The 18,640-nt window shown below is 42.7% G+C and overlaps 1 protein-coding gene across 2 annotated transcripts in view; it reads left to right on the top strand.

Annotated features, from left to right (window-relative positions):
• CSPP1 (centrosome and spindle pole associated protein 1) overlaps positions 1 to 18,640 on the top strand; it is a 165,122-nt gene that overhangs the window by 131,568 nt on the left and 14,914 nt on the right. For both annotated transcript variants that reach the window (XM_067553656.1, XM_067553654.1), the window contains 2 exons: positions 9,007 to 9,116; positions 9,872 to 10,022. In XM_067553656.1, coding sequence (XP_067409757.1) covers positions 9,007 to 9,116; positions 9,872 to 10,022 — 261 coding nt within the window. The remainder of the gene's footprint in view (positions 1 to 9,006; positions 9,117 to 9,871; positions 10,023 to 18,640) is intronic.

Genomic DNA, 18,640 nt, shown 5'->3' with positions numbered 1-18,640 from the left:
CATTTCATTTACATTAAAAATTGAAATTTTAAAATGAGTTAAATATTACTGCTTATTTTGTTATCTAATTCCATTTATTTTATGCTCTCCCCACATTTTAAAATTTCAGTACATCTGATGTTTGTATTGAGAACATGTAACTATCACAGAAGCTGGGTGTTTTGGCAAGTTGGTAGTGGAGAATGGGGCACTGGGGAGCCATGGGAGGCAATTTTTGATTGTGGGATAAGCATGTTACCTGGATATTTCTGCTAAAATGATCAGCAATGAAAAACTAACAATGTTGAGAGATAAATACTCTTCTTTTAGATTTTATAGGGCTTGTATACACTTAAAAATCAGGCACTGCAGGTGTGCACCATAGTAGTGCTTAAGTGAGGACCCTACTTCTGATGATAGGAGGGACTCTCCCATTGGCATAGGTAATCTCCCTCTCTGTCAAGCTAGTGGTGTCTACATGGGGATTAGGTTGGGATTTAACTGTGTTTCTGAGAAGGGTGGATTTTTCACACCCCTGAGCAACATTTATACTGCCTAATTTCTTGGTGTAGACCAGACCATAGTAACCTTTTGAGGTGAATGAGGCAGTTCTGAGTTATTGTTCATGCAACTCCATTGGTTTATGCTTGATTTATATTTGAAAGATTGGTCTTCTTAAATCGGATAATTAAAATGTGTATACATGTTTATGTTTGTGTGTATATTGTAAATGATAGATTCTCTAGCACAGTTCTTTGGTATGGGGAGGGCAAGATGACAGTTCTTCAACAAATGCATTATAATCATAGATACATAGGTCTCTCCACCCATCATTATGCAGGAAATAGAACAATTTGGCAGCTGCAGTTTAGAATTACAGGTCATCAATTCTGAAATGGTGTAGTACTTAAAAGTCATAAACTTGAAATTAGCAGTTCAAGAGCTCCTTCTATCAGTGTTAATGTATTTTGCATGAATGCGAAACTTGGGGATTCCTGCTTTCTGGCTCACAAGGGTTAAATGATGGGCATGCAATCACAATTTTAAACTGTCTATATTCTTCTCACTCTAGGCAATGTTATTTAATATTTAAGTGATTAAAGCATGTTTGGTGCTGTATTAGATATAAATATCTAGCATACCTGTCTAGAAGACAAACATAGAATGACATAATGCACTGGGAAACTCAGAGGAAGGGGTCACATGAGGTAGCTTTTTAAAATCTAATAATGCTGATATGGAGATATTGCATCTGGAGACAAAATTCAGAGTATGCATCTCAAGAAGAACTTGAAGTCAACCTAAAATTCCAGTTAAGAGTAGGGAAGATGTTTGACAGGGACAGTACACTAGATTTTTACTTATAGTGACAATTTCAAATACTAATCAATATTTGACATCTAGGCGGATGACAAGTGAGAATGAATTTTGTGGATTTGTTTTAATCCCCATTTGTGCACATCCCCAAACCACTATGCAACAAGCAAAGGTCAGAACTAGTATAGCAGCAAGACTGGTACGTTGGCAGAACTAAAAAGGACAGCTTGTACAGTTACCAGTATATAATGTGTCTGTCTCGAGTTAATTATAGTTCCTTTCATGAGCACTAAATTCACATTCAGGATCTGAAAAAAGCATTTGTAAAACTCCAAATGATGGACAGGCTTTGGTAAGAATCCAATGGAAATTAGGAATGAAGGCAGTCATCATCTGTGAGCTACTTTCTCTGTGAATTTTACTGCTGATATTTTCCTGGGGCTCATGAGCATCACACCTTCATCAGAATACATTTTGAGCAACATCTACTATAACCCATTGAAAAATGCTAGAATAAACAAAATTTCAGCTTGTTTGTCATAAAATTAAAATATAAGTCAGTATGGCATCCTGTTTTGAAAATCAGTGAGGGACTAATTTTGCTGACTTTATCATCTGTGGGACTCAGGAAATTCAGGTAGAGTAGATGTTAGAATAAAGGAACTTTTCTGTGTGCTGCATCTCTTGTCTTGACCTTAACCCTGTGAAACACTCTTAATGCTGTGATTTGAAAGCATGGTTCTTCTTTGAGTGGTGGTTCCTATTGTATTCTACTGTGGGGTTATTCATGCAGACTATGTGCCTGGAGCTGGAGAATTTGAAAGTAGTGTCCATTGGTCCACATATGCGCCCTGACTCACCTCATGTCTCTGACCGGGGTGAAAAAGGGTGAGGCGGACCAATTGCCTCTCCAGTTCCTTCTCATCGCTTCATGGTCCAGGTCGGAACCGTTAGTATCCACTTCAACTTCGTGCTACAAAGCAGCACTCAAGTTTGTTGTAAATAGTTAATTGTTTTAGCAGTTTTAATAGTTTGAAATAGTTGTATTAGTTTAGTGTTAGTTTAGTCTGCGGGGGAAACCCTCATGCCTGGAACTTCGTTCAGGTACTGGACTATGCCCAAGATCCTGGGCTTCAACCTCTGTACATCCTGCCCGTGATCCTTCTCGGTCAGTGACAAGCACCAATGCTGCGTGGACTGCCTTGGGGAATCTCACATCGCGGCAAGGTGCAGTATCTGCCGATCATTCACCAGCCATACCCTAGAAGCATGGGAACTTCGGCTCCACAAATATCTCATGGAGAAAGCCATAAGGCCCCAATCGGACTCAGGCCAGGGAACTCCCCTGTACATCAGCTTGATTCAGCAAGGAGTGCACCTCCTGCTGTGAAGTCCCTCCAGTGCAGGAGAATCAATTGTCACAGAACCCATGGCAGGGCCTTGTCAGGAAGCTAGGAAGCACTCTCATAAAGCATGAGACTAAACCTTTCTCAAAATCTTCTTCAGAGAAGTCAGATGTGCCTGCAAGTAAGCCTACCAGCTTGGCCCATGAGAATTTAGGATATCCTAAGTCCTAAAGGTGCAATAAGAAAGCCCAGAAGCATTGGGCTCCATTGGTTCTGGACCATGTCCCATCAGTACCATTATCCCCGGCTCCTTCCAAGCCCTGGGATCCTTTGGCTCCGACATCTGATCACCGCTGGTTACCATTTCTCCTCGCCAGCTCCGATGGCCTGGACAACCAGAATCCCTTTTACACTGGGGAGCTCTGAATCAGTTGCTGCACCACAGGATGTATTTGCTCTCCTAGATCTGGAATCCCCTCCCCTCTCTTCCCTCCATCGGGACCCTCCCTTTCCGGAGAAATATCTCCCTTGAGAGAGATTGCTGCAAGATGGAGATTATCACCCCTCCCATATGCAGAATACATCTCCCCTCTAGCAGCACTGGTGGTACCACCACTGGAACCTGAGTTACCCTTCTCGAGAACTATAAGAACCACCACTCTTCCTGTACAACCCCTTATCCACTACCTAAAAAGCTTGCACAATCCCAGGAACAATCTCCACCTCATCTACCTCTGATCTGCTGTTCCATGGGGACCCCCATGACCACCTGTCGACCCCCCCACTGGCCATATCTGGGACCTTGGGACCAGCATTCCCTTGCAGAGTTGATCCAGTCTATTAGGGAATCCCCCCAATCCAGTCTATAAGGGAATCCTCAGAGGGAACCATCAAATCTACCTTTGAATCTAACAGAGGAGGAGGAATGCTATGATCCAGTTCCAGCACTTCTGCTGGAACCAGCAAGACTGCCATCATCATCCCTGGAAGTGGCGATGACTTCTGCAATCCCCTATCCCCTGATAACTTCAGACAGTTCCAGGACCTTCTCTGCAGAGTCACTGAAGAACTTCAGATTCCCCTGGAGGAGATCCAAGACTTACAGCACAAACTCTTGGACATTCTGCTTACCTCCGGATCTAACAGAATGGCTCACCTTGTTAATGAAGTCATTCTGCTACCAGCTAGAACAGTTTGGCATACCCCACCACCTGCGCTCCTACCCCCAAGGGAGCAGAGAAACATAATTATGTACTGGCTAAGGATATGAAATTTTTGTTCTCTCACCTAGCTTCCAATTCGGTCCAGGCTGCTTCTGAAAGGTCCAGACAACAGCATCCCAGATCTACTACTGCGGACAAGGAGAGTAAATGCTTGGATCTACTGCGAAGAAAAATCTTCTCATCGTCCAGCCTCTAACTCAGGATAGCCAATTACCAGGTGTTACTAGTGAAATATGATTTCTGAAGTATGCTAAGTTTGAGGAGTTGACCAATAGCCTTCTGCAACAGGACAGAGCTCATTTACAAGCTCTGATAGATGAAGGCAAACTGATGGGCAGGACCGTGCTCCAATATGCCGTTGATGCCGCCTATACCTCTTCTAGAGCCATGGTTACTGCTGTTGTCATGCGCAAGGAGTCATGGCTCCATGCCTCAGGGTACCTTAGGCTAGTCTAGAATACTATCAAGGACCTCCCCTTTGATGAATCGCACCTCTTCAATCAGAAGACGGATGAGTCCCTACTCACCCTGAAGGACTCCAGGGCTACCCTTCATTTGCTGGAGATATACACATCAGCCCCTAAGAGGAAGTTTCTTTGCACATCATCCAAATTGAGGGTTTATGGTTCAGCAGTTCTTCCATCAGAGACCCTAAGAACCGCCATGTACGAGGCAGAGGGTTGAGAAATCCCACTTCCCTCCACAACAGCCTTGGCATCTCAGTCTCAGGCTTGATTTTTGACAGGAGCCTGAGAGCCTCAAAACACTAAGCCCAACACTTCCTGACCCTAATACACCATTCGGGGGGTTGACTAGCACTCTTTTTCAACAGCTAGAGTGCGATAACAGACAAGTGGGTGCTGAACGTCATCCACTCTGGCTATACAATCAAGTTGGCATCTTTACCTCCTCGAAAACTTTCCTCTCTATCCCGTTTGGGAACCACTCTCATTAGAGTATTCTCACTCAGGAGATGAACTTCTTACTGCAGCGAGGAGCAATAGAACATATTCCTCCACAATATCAAGGGAAAGAATTATACTTGACCTGCTTCCTAATATCTAAAAATAAAGGTTTTGGAGACTAATACACGACCTCCACCATCTCAAATACTTCATTCACAATTTTAGATTACACACGGGCATGTTGGGATTAATTAATGTGGTCTACGGCTCTCGATACAAAGGATGCCTATTTTCATGTAGAAACTCACCCTGCCCACAGATGTTTTCTCAGTTTTATGGTAGGCTTTGACCATTTTCAGTACAGAGTACTCCCCTTCGGTATAGCGACTCCCCCAGATTCTAACTCAAGGTATTCTCAATTGTAATGGCTCACATCAGATGTCACGGCCTTCTTGTCTTCCCATACATTGACGACTGGTTCCTTGCTTCCAAGTCCTGCCAAGAGGACCATGTGTGTGATGTTCTGCCTCCTCTCTTCACTGGAAGTCAGCGTAAACACCAAAAAATCTGTTCTAATCCCCACACATTTTCTGGACTTCATTGGGGCAACCTTGAATTCTATCACTGCAAGGGCATACCTGCCCACAGACAGGTTCCAGAGTATGAACAATATCATAACTCACATCACAAACAACCCTCAGATATTAGTCAAAACATTTCTGTCCCTACTCAGCTGCATGGCCTCGTGTACTTGCATGACCCCATTCACAAGACTGTACATTTGTAGCCTTCTATCTTGGCTACAGTGAGTATACTACCCAGCCTGCCATTCCTTGGTACTGGAAGTCATGGTGACAGTTCTGACCAAAGACTCCTCTGTCCTACGGTGGACAAATCCCCATCATGTATTTGTGGGGATCCCCTTTCTTTGTGGACAGAACCATCATTATGGACTCATCCTTGTTAGGTTGGAGAGCCCATGTGAATGACTACACAGCACAAGGGGGTGTGGACATCTTGAGAATCCAGGATGCACTTCAATATCCTGGAATTATGGGGAGTCCAGAGGGCATGTGAGTCCTTTCTCCAATTCATCTGCTGTCACCGTGTTCTTATAATGTCAGACAATGAATAACTCTCTTCTACATTAACAAGCAAGAGAGAGCAAGATCTGCCTCCCTGTGTGCAGAAGTGGTCAGCCTCTGGAATTGATATATCAGCAATCAAATCACCCTATCAGCAGCCTACCTTCTGAGAAAGCAGAATGTGCTCTCAGACTGCCTCAGCAGACACCTTGCACTTGACCACGAGTGGGAACTTCATGACACGGTGCTGCACAACATTTTCACTCAATGGGGAACCCCAACCAGAGATCTATCGCTTCTCTTGTACAAACAGCAAATGCACCATGTATTGCTCTATAGGAGCCCTAGGTCACTGCTTCTAGAGTAATACTTTGCTTCTTACCAGGTCAGACCAGTTCAAGTATGCCTTTCCTCTGCCGCTGCTCCTGCCACAAGTTCTATGCAAGATCCGACAGGACGGCGTGAGAGTCATCTTGATTGCCCTCTTCTGGCCCAGAGAGTTCTGGTTCTCCAACGTACTGCATATGTCATCTCGCCCACCAGTCATCCTCCCAGTGTCCCCCGAGCTCCTGATTCAGAGCAATGGCAAGATCAAACACTACAATCCACGACCGCTTCACCTCAGGGCATGGTATTTGGACAGGCATCGTTCTTAGAACATTCATGCTCCTCAGTCATACGAGACAGCCTCTCTAATAGCAGAAAGGATTACACTAGGAAATGTTACCTAGATAAATTGAAATGCTTCTTATCTTGAACCCAACAAATGGGCATCCTACCAGAGACTGGATATTCCTCTAATTTTAGACTATATCCTGTCTTTGAAGATATCGGATCTATCCATCAGCTCCTTATGAGTTCACTTAGCAGTAATTAGTGTATACCATCCATCTGAAAACTTCTGTTGCATTTTAAAAACCTTAGTATGTCCCCAAGAAAGGCAGCAAAACCACATAAACTCACACAAGAGAGAGAAATGTGGAATTAATCAGAATTGTAGTTCATTTTTTTAAATCAAGTGTGCTACAGTATAATCCCCTTAGTCAAAATGAGCATGTGGAATTACACCCTTCATGAAGAGTAATTCCCAATTAATAGATTTTGCCATTTTAATAGTAAAACAAATTTTTGGGGCGCTGCAGAGTTCTTTTGTGTTACTGGAGAGGCTCAGCATGTTTGAGATACTAACTGCACTAGAATAGGGACTGACCCTATAGTCTGCCCAAAGCCAGTGGTAGGGCATCTACCAGATGTTGTTAGTGCTGCTTACTGTGTCTGTGCTGTGGCAAATTGCTAGCTCTGCTATGGTGTGTCCTGTGCTATTCTCTCCTGTGGTGGGTTACCTGAGGTATCTGGCCTGGGCTAGCCCTATCGCATGCTTGGGAGGGTTTGTGGTGAGGCCAGCCTTTCTAAGGGCATCTAGCACCACCTCTACTTTTCCTAAGTGTATTTCTCAATCAGGGCTATGGATGACTACCTCGTCTAAATAGGCAGCAACACATTTGGCATGGGGTCTTAGTAATTTGTCCATTAGTTGGTGGAACATCACTGTGGCCCCATGTAGTCCAAAAGGGAGAACAGTGTATTGAAAAAGGCTATCAGGTGTAGAGAAGGCGGTCTTCTCCTTTGTTTCCTTGGCTAGTGGGGTTTACCAGTAATCTTTGGTCAAGTCCAGGGTGGTCAGGTATCAGGCCTTGCCTAACTGATTAACTAGCTCATCAATGCACGGTATCAGGTAGGCATCAAATTTGGATATTTTGTTCAATTTCTGGAAGTCATTACCTAACGTATTATAATGTAATCAGACTAATACATCAGATATGATCAAAGGTTTAGCCTGATTACAGAATATTGTTAAGGAACAAAATCATGTGTAAGTCTCCCTTATAAACAGAGATCCTATAGGCGCCAGCTGGCAGAGAGCATTAGGGATGTATAGGGGTTTACAGGGATCCCCTGAGTCTGATGTCTGCATAATAGTGACCTAAAGGATGTTTCTACCAACAGCCAGTATTGCACTGGTCATCCTAATCATTGCAAAATGTATGGATGGATGATATTTAAGTAGTTATGTATCTATATTCAAAACTCTGTTCTCTAGGTATGTGAGTTAAGACAAGTCACCAGAAGGTATAAATAGGTTCTGTTTAGGCAGGGGATAGTAAATGCTTATCTCTCTGCCTGATCAATGTGTATTTTGTGACTTACAGTGTAAGTCTATTTGCACTACTGAGCCTGATGCTAATGAAGAGATTGTGAATTCACAAATGAGAAGATCTGCAGGAAAAAACAAAACCTGCAGGGGGCTGTTTGATTAAAGATAATGGATTTTTGAGGTATAACTTGGGGGTTCTGAGGTACACCCAGGATCCTTCATTGAAGAGAGGAACTGTTAGTGTGTTCTGTCTTGCGAAAGAAGGCTCACAGCCAACCTGACTGGAAAATACTGCTAAGACTTTAGGTGAGCTAAAACTTAATTAGACAAGACAGTGTCTTGTTAATTAAGTCTAAGCCCTAAAAGGAATGTAATGATTTTATTTTACATGTGACAATTTGTTTTCAGTATTTCTACTTGCTATTATTTTAGTCTTTGTTAAATAAACTTTTGCTTGTTTTCATTGGAAATTTATCTAAGTGTTGTAAGTTAAACGGAGTGGTGATCTGAAGGGAAACTAGTAAGCTGGTGTGTACTGTTCCTTTGGAAGCAGCTTAATTGCTCCAGGAGGATGCTCGGAGAGCTCGAGGGTTGAACTGTGCCTATAGCTGACCTATAGAGAGAGCAGGGCCTGCTTAAGTCTGGAGAGAAGTGATTATATTGCCCATGGCCAGTGGAGTTGGGGAGCTGACCTCTGAGAGGCACAGCAAGGCTTCCTCACACTAAGGGCAGCTGGTAGCAAGGTCCCTCACAACCCTGGGTACCCCCAGGAAGCATCACACATACCTATTACCTACCAGCCCTTGTTATGCAATATCACTGAGCTTAGTGGTTCCCCATGGTATGTCCTGATTAAAGATATTTCGCTGTTTAGCGTATCTGTGTCAAATTGAATGTCCTATATTAGCACTGCTTGTTTAACAACTAACTGTAAGCAGACTTATCACGGTGGTGATTTGATTTTCTTAAGAGATTTGTTCACTTTCCCTTTTCCAGACACTAATGGGGAGACCTTTCCAGCTTTAGAAGAAGTTAATTTATCTTCACAGCTACCGCCATCTGCAAGGGAGAGGAGAAGAATAAAGAAGAAAGCAATGGAATTTACTGTATGTATGAAATGCTTCTCCCCCCATTCTTGCATCCCTCTTTTGCATTTTATGGAGAAACCTCAGGATTTCTGAGAAGAGAAACTAGTACAAGTAGTGGTATGGAAAAACTGTAGTATGGAGAGATTGAGAAGATGAGGATGGTTACAAAAGAGACTAATAAAATGGGACTGTGATAAAGTATATAAAATAATGATTGGTGTAGAGAAGATAGGAGAACAGAAACTCTCAATCTTTCTCATTACACAAGAATAAAGGAATCAGTGAAATCAAAAAGTGGCAAACTGAAAACCGATCAAAGGAAAAACTTTTCTTTTTTTTTTTTTTTTTACACAGTATATAATTAAATTGTGGAACTCATTACCACAGGACGTCATTGAGACCAAAAACTTGGCAAGATTCAAAAAGAGATTGGACATTTATATCTACAGTTACAATAGCTAATGCTAACATCAGTTTTGGAAGAGATATTAAACCTCATTTTTCAGGGCAAATTAATCTCTAACTATTAGGAATTGGAGGGAGAGTTGCCGATTGTAGAGTTTCTTGCATCTTCCTTTGAAGCATGTTATATTGGCCACAGTCAAGAGAAAACATTAGAGTAGATGACAATTCCTGTGTTTCCTATTTCAATAGGTGACATATTATATGGATGTAGATGATGTATACACAATATAAATGGGTTATATCCCTACTCGCCCTTCTGCAGGAGTGTCATATATACTGAAATCTTCCCATGTTTTCTAAATCTGCAGGATGATGTCCCTTTTAGCAAGTCTCCTCTGCCACAACCTGACAGTTTCTCTTTGCACTCAAGCTCTAGTCTCAATGTTGATCAGCTGAAAGCCAGGAATGAAGAAAGATTGCGAAGATTGAATGAGTTTCAGAAGAAATCTGTTAATCTAGGTATGCCTTTGTTGGATATTAAAGATAAAGAAATAGATATTAATAGACAAACTACTTGTTGGCTAAACAACAAGAAATTGGCTCAGACGTTCAAATTAGATTATTCTGACAATTTAATATTCAACATCACTGGTTTGCTGGAAAATCAGTTGATAAAAGTGGTTTGAATTGAAGTTTGTTGCAAGTTTTGAGACATGGGGGATGTAATAAGGAAAACGAAATAATTTGTGATACCAACTCAAGACATGTATTTTTTGACTAGGACAGTGGTATCAAACCTAAAATCTTATGCTTCAGTGGAAAGAAATAAAACCCTCCAATAAAACCCAGAATGCAGCTGGTCAGCTGAGCCATGTGTATGAAAGCTATGTATTTTTTGACCCCTTGTGGAGATCAGTGCATGACATGAAGCATAATGTTTCATTACTGCAATCTTAGTACACATAACTATAGTTGTTGGTCATAACATTCTCAAATTGCAGTACTTAACTCTGGGCTACTGGCTCTAAGAATTCCACAGACTGACTATGCTGTATGGAAAAGCATTTCTTTTTGTTCTGAAAGTGTCTGGTTTTAATTACTTGTACTGACTTGTTCCTCAGTCAGTACATTGGGACACACTACTAAATTGCACTGTAAATACTTTGGCAGAAATCTCAAATCCCATTTTTGAGTATAAACTAATCAGCATCCCACCTAAGTAATTTTAAAACTAGTATCTTTTTTTATTTGACAGCCATTATTCAGAAGGGATCACAAAGTGCTTTACAAACTGTATAGCGTGCGAGCCCTAACATCTTCCCTTGATTTTGTAGCAAATGGTACTCTTAAAACCAGAGTTGTTCTTGTCATTAATGGCTCACTGTAAATTTTCATCTAATAGACCACCAGTGATGAAAAAGCCAGCATGCTTGACTTTCTTTGTGCTTTTACTCTGCTTTCTATTTCTGTCTTTTTTGCAGCTAAACTGTCTCTTTTTTCAAATCCTTATTACTTCATATAATACATCTACATTTTCACCATATTCAGTTCTCTCCTGTCTGTCTACTCAACTTCTTCTCTGTCCTTGTTCAATCACACACCTCATGGTTTTACTTAGTATTGTGTGAACAAAGTTTCTATTATTTATATATACCTTGGGTTGGTCTTCCCTTTGTGAGCTGCAATCTCCACATTTTCTTCCTCTGCTACTTTGACTCCCCTGTCTCTGAATGAGGGTCTTCCTTCTTCTTATCCATCTGTGTTAACTAGTAGTATTTTACTAGATTAAAAAGTTGGATCTTACAATGGCATTTAGTGTAATTTAAGCACAACTTGTTCACCTTTTGGTTATTGGCACCAAGAGTGGAATCCACGTGAACAATGAGTCTTATGCATGTGAGATTGGATTCTCTTGGCCAGCTTTGTCCTTGTGACCCTTCTCCACTAAAAGGCATAAAGGAGGGAGAAGGTTCCGCCACCCCTTGGTTCATTCTTTCTCCCTATGGCAGCAAAATGGAACCCTCTGTGTGTCCACCTGCTTTCCTAGCAATAAAATACCATCTTGTTAGTGAATTGTTAATTATGAGTGAATTATTCTAAGTTGTTAGTGTAGATGGTTAATTTTATTTTGCCCATTGGCATTAAAAGAAAGCCTTTTTATCAGTTATTAGGCTAGGAACCCCTACCAGTGCCATCCTCTAGTCAAGTGGAGGGGACATTAGAGCGCTCATACACCTGAAAGTGTTGCCTTACCTCTTATCCTCCTTGTTGGTGCACAACAGGGACTCCTCTTCCACTCACCCTCCCTCTGCTCCATGGGGATTACAATGGGAATCTGGGATGGACTCTAGGGCCTGCTTTCTCAGTAGGAAAAGACATGGATCTCATAGAAGATGGACCCCCTGGTATGTTCAGTACCCATATGTCTATCAGCCTGTGCCCACTGGGGACCCTAGGGTGCACTCTCATTCATACAAGCCTGTGGCTATTGCCCCTCCTTCCAAGAGACGGTATAGACCATGCTAGCTGGGTCAATTATTGCAGTCTCAGATATTAGAGAGATAGGAATGGACAGTGACACTTATCAAGTAGCTGAGGAAGAAAAACTAATCCTAGCTGCAATTTCCTCATCTTTTCTCAATTAAGCAGTGAATCTTTTGACGTCTGCTCCAGTTTATAGTTTGAAGGCATTCCAAGATCTCATTTAAATGTCTGGCTAAGGCTCTCAATGTACTCTGGGAGATGGTTCAAGAGAAATCACAAACTGCTGGGCATTCTGCACCCTTCCTTGCCTGGTAGGCTTATCATACCTATAAATAAGGGGCTCTTAAGTGTTACAACCTGCAAAAGATCTGCGGCAGACTCCAGCATCCTCATCCAAGTGCGCAGACAGAAGGTACCAAGTCCCTTCTAAGGGATTTGAGTATATCTGCTTTCATCCAGTGCCAGTATCTTTGGTTGTAGCAACTATCCAGGAGAAGTCCAAACAACAAGAGCCTCTCAAATCAACAACTAGTGACAAGGACCCTGAAGAGTTGGACTTACTTCGTTGTAAAATCTATTCATCACCCAGTCTCCAAATGAGAGTCGCTAATAACCAAGCACTTCTCACAAAGTACAGTTACTTCTACTGGGACAAGCTGTCTCAATTTACAGACAGGTTTCCTATGGAATATAGGGAAGAGTTAGAATCTCTAATGAACAAAAGGCATCTGTTAGTCTGTATTTCCCTACAAGCAACTCTAGATGAATCCGATACAGTGGCATACACGGTGGCCAGTCCATCTGTGGCAATGAGAAGATAGTCCTGACAACAAGCATCTGGGATGCCCACAGCAGTATCAACCAACTTCCAGCTCAGCCAAAGATATCAGTAAAAGCATACCTCAGATTTCTGGGACAGACGGCCTAATACACCTACCTAATGTGGTCTGCCAGACTTCACTTACTCTACATTCAAGGTTGGCTGAAATCAGTGTATCTACCCAAGAGGCACCAAATGAACATGGTGGTCTCAATCCCTTAAGAAGCCCTCTCCTTGTTAAACTGGTAGAAAGACCCTATTCAAGTGTGCAAAAGAGTACCCCTCTCTGCATCCCTACCTACCAAATTCTGATGACAGATGCCTCCAAACAGGGATGGGAGAGCTTATTGACATAATCTTTAAACTCAGGGTTTGTGTTCCCCTCAAGAATTTCATCTACACATAAATGCCTAGAACCGAGAGCTGGCAGTAAAAAACATCTTTGCTTTTACTCCAGGGTTCGCTGTCCAGCTACAGACAGACAGACACCACAGTTACGCATTTTATCAGCAGAGAGGAGCCAGGTCATTTATGCTCTGTTATGAAACTGTTTGACTCTGGAATTGGTATATACAACTCCAGATCATTCCACAGGTCTTGCATCTGCCAGTAGACAGTTCAGATAGCCATGAGAAGTTGAAGGATGCCATGTTGCAGAATATCTTTTTTAGGTGGGGTTAGCCACCCATAAATCTATTTGCCACAAATCAGAACATGAAATGTCAGGTGTTCTGCTCCAGAGGGGGCTCCAGTCCTGGCTCCCTGTCAGATGCCTTTCTCATCCCCTGGATACTAGGACTGATACATGCTTTCCCTCTGATTCTCATGCTACTGAGGAAACAGAGAGCTGCAGCATCAGCCAGACAGTTTGGAATCTAGATCTGGTGAACCTCTCAATGTAACCCCCAATCACTTTGCCTGCTGATTGACAATCTTGCAGAACAATCGTCAGATCCTGTACCTGGACCCCATATTGTTACATCTGACATGCTGGGTGCCAACTGGATGACATTCACTAAAAGAAGCTGTTCTGCTGAAATTCAGAACATCCTACTCCAGAGCAGGAAAGCCTCAACCAGGCTTATAAAGCTAAGAGTTAGAGGTTTTCTGTTTGGGCATCTCAGCATCAGCTCTCTTCCTTGACATCACCCATTTCAACAATATCGGACTATCTACTAGCCCTGAAGCAATCTGGAGTTTCTGTCAGCTCCATACGGGTAGCAGCAATATATGCATATTACCCTCCTATTACAGGGTGTTATCATATTTTCCACCCCTACAGTGGCAAGGTTTCTTAGGGTCCATAATATGTTTTTCCCCCAGTTTAGGATCCCCTTTCCTGAAACCTCAATATAATAACAACAGGGTTGATGGGCCCCATCTCTGTTTTGAGCTTTTACTAACCTGTTCCCTATACCACCTTTCCATGAAGAGTGCTGTTTTAGTAGCTGTTTACATCAGCTCAGAGGGTAGAAGATATTCAGACATTCATGGTGGGTCTCCCTTATATGGTATGTCATAAGGATAGGGTTATTCTCAGGTTTCCTCCCAAACCCAGAGTTGTTTGAGTTCCAAATGAACCAATTTATTCATTTCCTGGTTTTCTTCCTCAAGTCTCATTCAACCATGGGGGAAGGAAAACTTCATACATTTGAGGTATTAAGGGCATTGACATACTACTTTAACAGGATAAAATTGTTCAAGAACACAGCTAGACTGTTTATTGCCTTTGCTGAAAGGATTAAGGGTCAGGCATAAACCTCAGCAAGATTATGAAAATGGATCTCCAACTGTGTAAGAACATATTATGAGTTAGCTATGTTAGACCCATCCACCCACTTTAGAGCACATGCCACTAGAGCTAAGACAGCTTCTGCTGCCTGTTTTGAAGATTGTCTCTATTTCTGACATCTGTTAGGGCAGCTTCGTGGAACTTGGTACACACGTTTTCAAGACACTACTTTTTGGTAGAGGCTTCCAGCTTGGATGCCCACTTTGGTAGAGATGTCCTGCAGTCATTGTTTAAGTAGGACTCCTACTACTCACTTCCAAGCAAACAGGTAACCACAGTTACAGTAAGGTAAGTAATCATTCTTTTTGCTCTTAGCACTTCAGTTCTTCCCTTGTTAGGAAGATATAATGGATCACTTCATTTCCATGGAGATGCAGCTAAGTCTAGGGTGGACGGAGACAATGTTTTCTTCAAAGTAAAACCTTTTGATTCATATAACAGAACAAGAAGAAAATTCACAAAAGTAGGGCTATCAATTGCTAGTTGTTGGTAATTAACAAAAAATTAGTGACTGTACAGACTTTACTGCTGGAATGTTTTCCCTGTGAATTTAATATAGAGTAATCAGATAAAATCCTTTTTCCAAACTTCTGTATTTTTTTCTTAATAGGTTAGTTTTTTCATCACTAATTTCTGGACTCAATTTTTTTTACTCTCACTTTTGAAATGTGATGGTCAGGGTGAATAAATGACCAGATTTGGTCTTTTTTCCCCAAAATATATTTATCTATAGAAATAGATATCTTTAGAGCCTCCAGGGGCCCTGCTTTTTTTTAAGTGAGAAACCTTGTTTCTGCTGCACAGGTTGTTCCTTAGATCCTCAGTGCAAGATGGACAGTGTGAAGGAGAGGAGCAGCACCTGTGCTGCTTCTCCCACTCCATGCCATCATCATTGCCTCTGACTTTGGAAGGCATGGGGTCTTTTCTGAGAAGGGAACATATCACCTTTAATCCCAACTTCAAACAAAGGAGAAGTCTAGGACTGGAGAGTCAGAGGTCTTTGCTCTCCCCTTCTTTCTGGCAGTAATCAAAAGAGCTGTCATGAGTAGGAGGGAGTTTAGAGCTCACTGGTGGGAGGCTTAAGTGTAGCCAGATTACTGAGGTGCCTTGCAGCACACAGCCACTCTCTCTCTTTGTAAACCTGGGCATAAGTAACTTGACATAAGTAATTTTCCTCATTTCTTAGTGGGCATGACTGGTAAGATAAATGGATCCATAGGCTAGAGATAGGATGTCTTTACTAGCTGAGATAAAGGGGAATACTCTCAAATATAAAATGAGGTAAAGAGTAGGGGTACATGTGCAATGTGTGAACAGAGCATGCTGTACAGGGATTGGTTCCTGCAAAGTAACCAAGCCAATCTAGAAGCATAGGATGCGATGGATAGTCTTGGTAAAAATGTATATAAGGAAAAGTTCTGCTGTGTAACTTTGGATGTGTGGTAAGCCCTATCTCCACCCCATACACTTAAGTCTGATCAACTCAGTGTAGCTTTGCTGCATGCCAAATAAGGGACCTTAGTGATAAGACTGGAGTAGAACTGAGTTCTTGGGAAACCGAGTGGAAAAGGTCTTGGGGAAACCCCAACACTGTTCACTGTCACTTGGAGGATGAGGAGGTCTGTTTTTCCCTACATGATTCTTTGGCGCTGTCCCTTATTTATGCCGATCCTATTTCCTACTCTTGCCAGATGAACCTGAAGCAGGAACTGGGCCAAAAAGATGTTAGTGACTTAATACGTTCATGTTAAACATGAAAAGAATTGAACAGAATCTTTGGTTTAGAATCTGTTTGCCTCAGCAACCTTAGGGAGAAATGAACTCTAATCCCATATAAATGTTAGATTGCATAGTGTGTCTTTCTTGCTTCCCTCACCCCTTTGTTTTATGCTGTGTTGTTGTAGCCATATCGATCTCAGGATATTAGAGAGACAAGGTGAGTGAGGTAATATCTTTTATTACAATGGTTCCCAACCTACTGGACAAGATCCCCTTGGGGGTGGTGCCAAAGATTATCATAGAATCATAGAGTTGGAAGGGACCTCAGGAGGTCATCTAGTCCAACCCCCCCTGCTCAAAGCAGGCCTAACCTCAGCTAAATAATCCCAGCGAGGGTTTTGTCAAGCCGCATCTTAAAAACCTCTAAAGATGGAGATTCCACCACCTCCCTAGGTAACCCATTCCAATGCTTCACCACCCTCCTAGTGAAAAACTTTTTCCTAATGTCCAACCTAGACCTCCCCCACTGCAACTTGAGACCGTTGCTTCTTATTCTGTCATCTGCCACCACTGAGAACAGGCTAGCGCCATCCTCCCTGGAACCCCCTTTCAGGTAGTTAAAGGCTGCTATCAAATCCCCCCTCATTCTTCTCTTCTGCAGACTAAACAAGCCTAGTTCCCTCAGCCTCTCCTCATAAGTCTTGTGCTCCAGCCTCCTAATCATTTTTGTTGCCCTCCGCTAGACTCTCTCCAACTTCTCCACATCCTTTTTGTACTGGGGAGCCCAAAACTGGACACAATACTCCAAATGCGACCTCACCAATGCCGAATAGAGGGGAATAATCACTTCCCCCGATCTGTTGGCAATGCTCCTACTAATGTAGTCCAATATGCTATTAGCCTTCTTGGCAACCAGGGCACACTGCTGACTCATATCCAGCTTCTTATCCACTGTTACCTGCAGGTCCTTTTCTGCAGAACTGCTGCCTAGCTTGTCGGTCCCCAGTCTGTAGCTGTTCATGGGATTCTTCCGTCCTAAGTGGAGGACTCTGCACTTGTCCTTGTTGAACCTCATCAGATTTCTTTTGGCCCAATCCTCCAGTTTGTCTAGGTCCTTCTGTATCCTATCCCTACTTTTCAGGGTATCTACTACTCCCCCCAGCTTAGTGTCATCTGCAAACTTGCTGAGGGTGCAATCTACCCCATCCTCCAGATCATTAATGAACTGACCCCTGGGGCACTCCGCTTGTGAGAGACTGCCAGCTAGACATGGAGCCATTGATCACTACTCGTTGAGCCTTATGATCTAGCCAGTTCTCTATCCATTTTATAGTCCATTCATCCAACCCATACTTCTTTAACTTGCTGATAAGAATACTGTGAGAGACAGTATCAAAAGCTTTGCTAAAGTCAAAGTATATCACGTCCACCGCTTTCCCCACATCCACAGAGCCAGTCACCTCTTCCTAGAAGATTTCTTTGTTAAGCCAAGCTGGATGCCTACCATATTTGCTATTCTTTCTGCACATCGGGATGGTTTGTTCCTGTGCCCTCAATAAGGTTTCTTTAAAATACAGCCAGCTCTCTTGGATTCCTTTCCCCCTCATATTAGCCTCCCAGGGGATCCTGCCCATCAGCTCCCTGAGGGAGTCAAAGTCTGCCTTTCTGAAGTCCATGGTCCGTATCCTGCTGTTCTCCTTTCTTCCTTTTGTCAGGATCCTGAACTCGACCATCTCATGGTCACTGCTGTCTAGGTTGCCACCCACTTCTATTTCCCCTACCAAATCTTCCCTCTTTGTGAGCATCAGGTCAAGAGAAGCGCAGCCCCTAGTTAGTTGCTCCAGCACTTGCACCAGGAAGTTGTCTGCAACACTATCCACAAACTTCCTGGATTGTTTGTGCTCTGCTGTATTGCTCTTCCAGCAGATGTCAGGGTGATTGAAGTCCCCCATGAGGATCAGGTCCTGTGAACTGGAAACTTTCCCTAGTTGACTGAAGAAAGCCTCATCTACCTCATCCTCCTGGTCTGGTGGTCTATAACAGACACCCACCATGACATCGCCCTTATTGTTCTTGCTTCTAAGCTTAACCCAGAGACTCTCAACTGGCTTATCTCCAGTTTCATACTGGAGCTCAGAGCAATCATAGTGCTCTCTTACATACAATGCAACTCCTCCACCCTTTCGCCCCTGCCTGTCCTTCCTGAACAGTTTATACCCATCCATGACAGTGCTCCAGTCGTGTGAGTTACTCCACCAAGTCTCAGTTATTCTAATCATGTCATAGTTTCTTGACTGTGCCAGGACTTCCAATTCCTTCTGC

Source organism: Emydura macquarii, unplaced genomic scaffold (genome assembly GCF_026122565.2).
Source record: "Emydura macquarii macquarii isolate MOO-44397 ecotype Brisbane River unplaced genomic scaffold, CSIRO-AGI_Emac_v2 contig_1477, whole genome shotgun sequence".
Taxonomy (NCBI): domain Eukaryota; kingdom Metazoa; phylum Chordata; order Testudines; family Chelidae; genus Emydura; species Emydura macquarii.
This window is presented reverse-complemented; position numbering and strand designations above follow the sequence as displayed.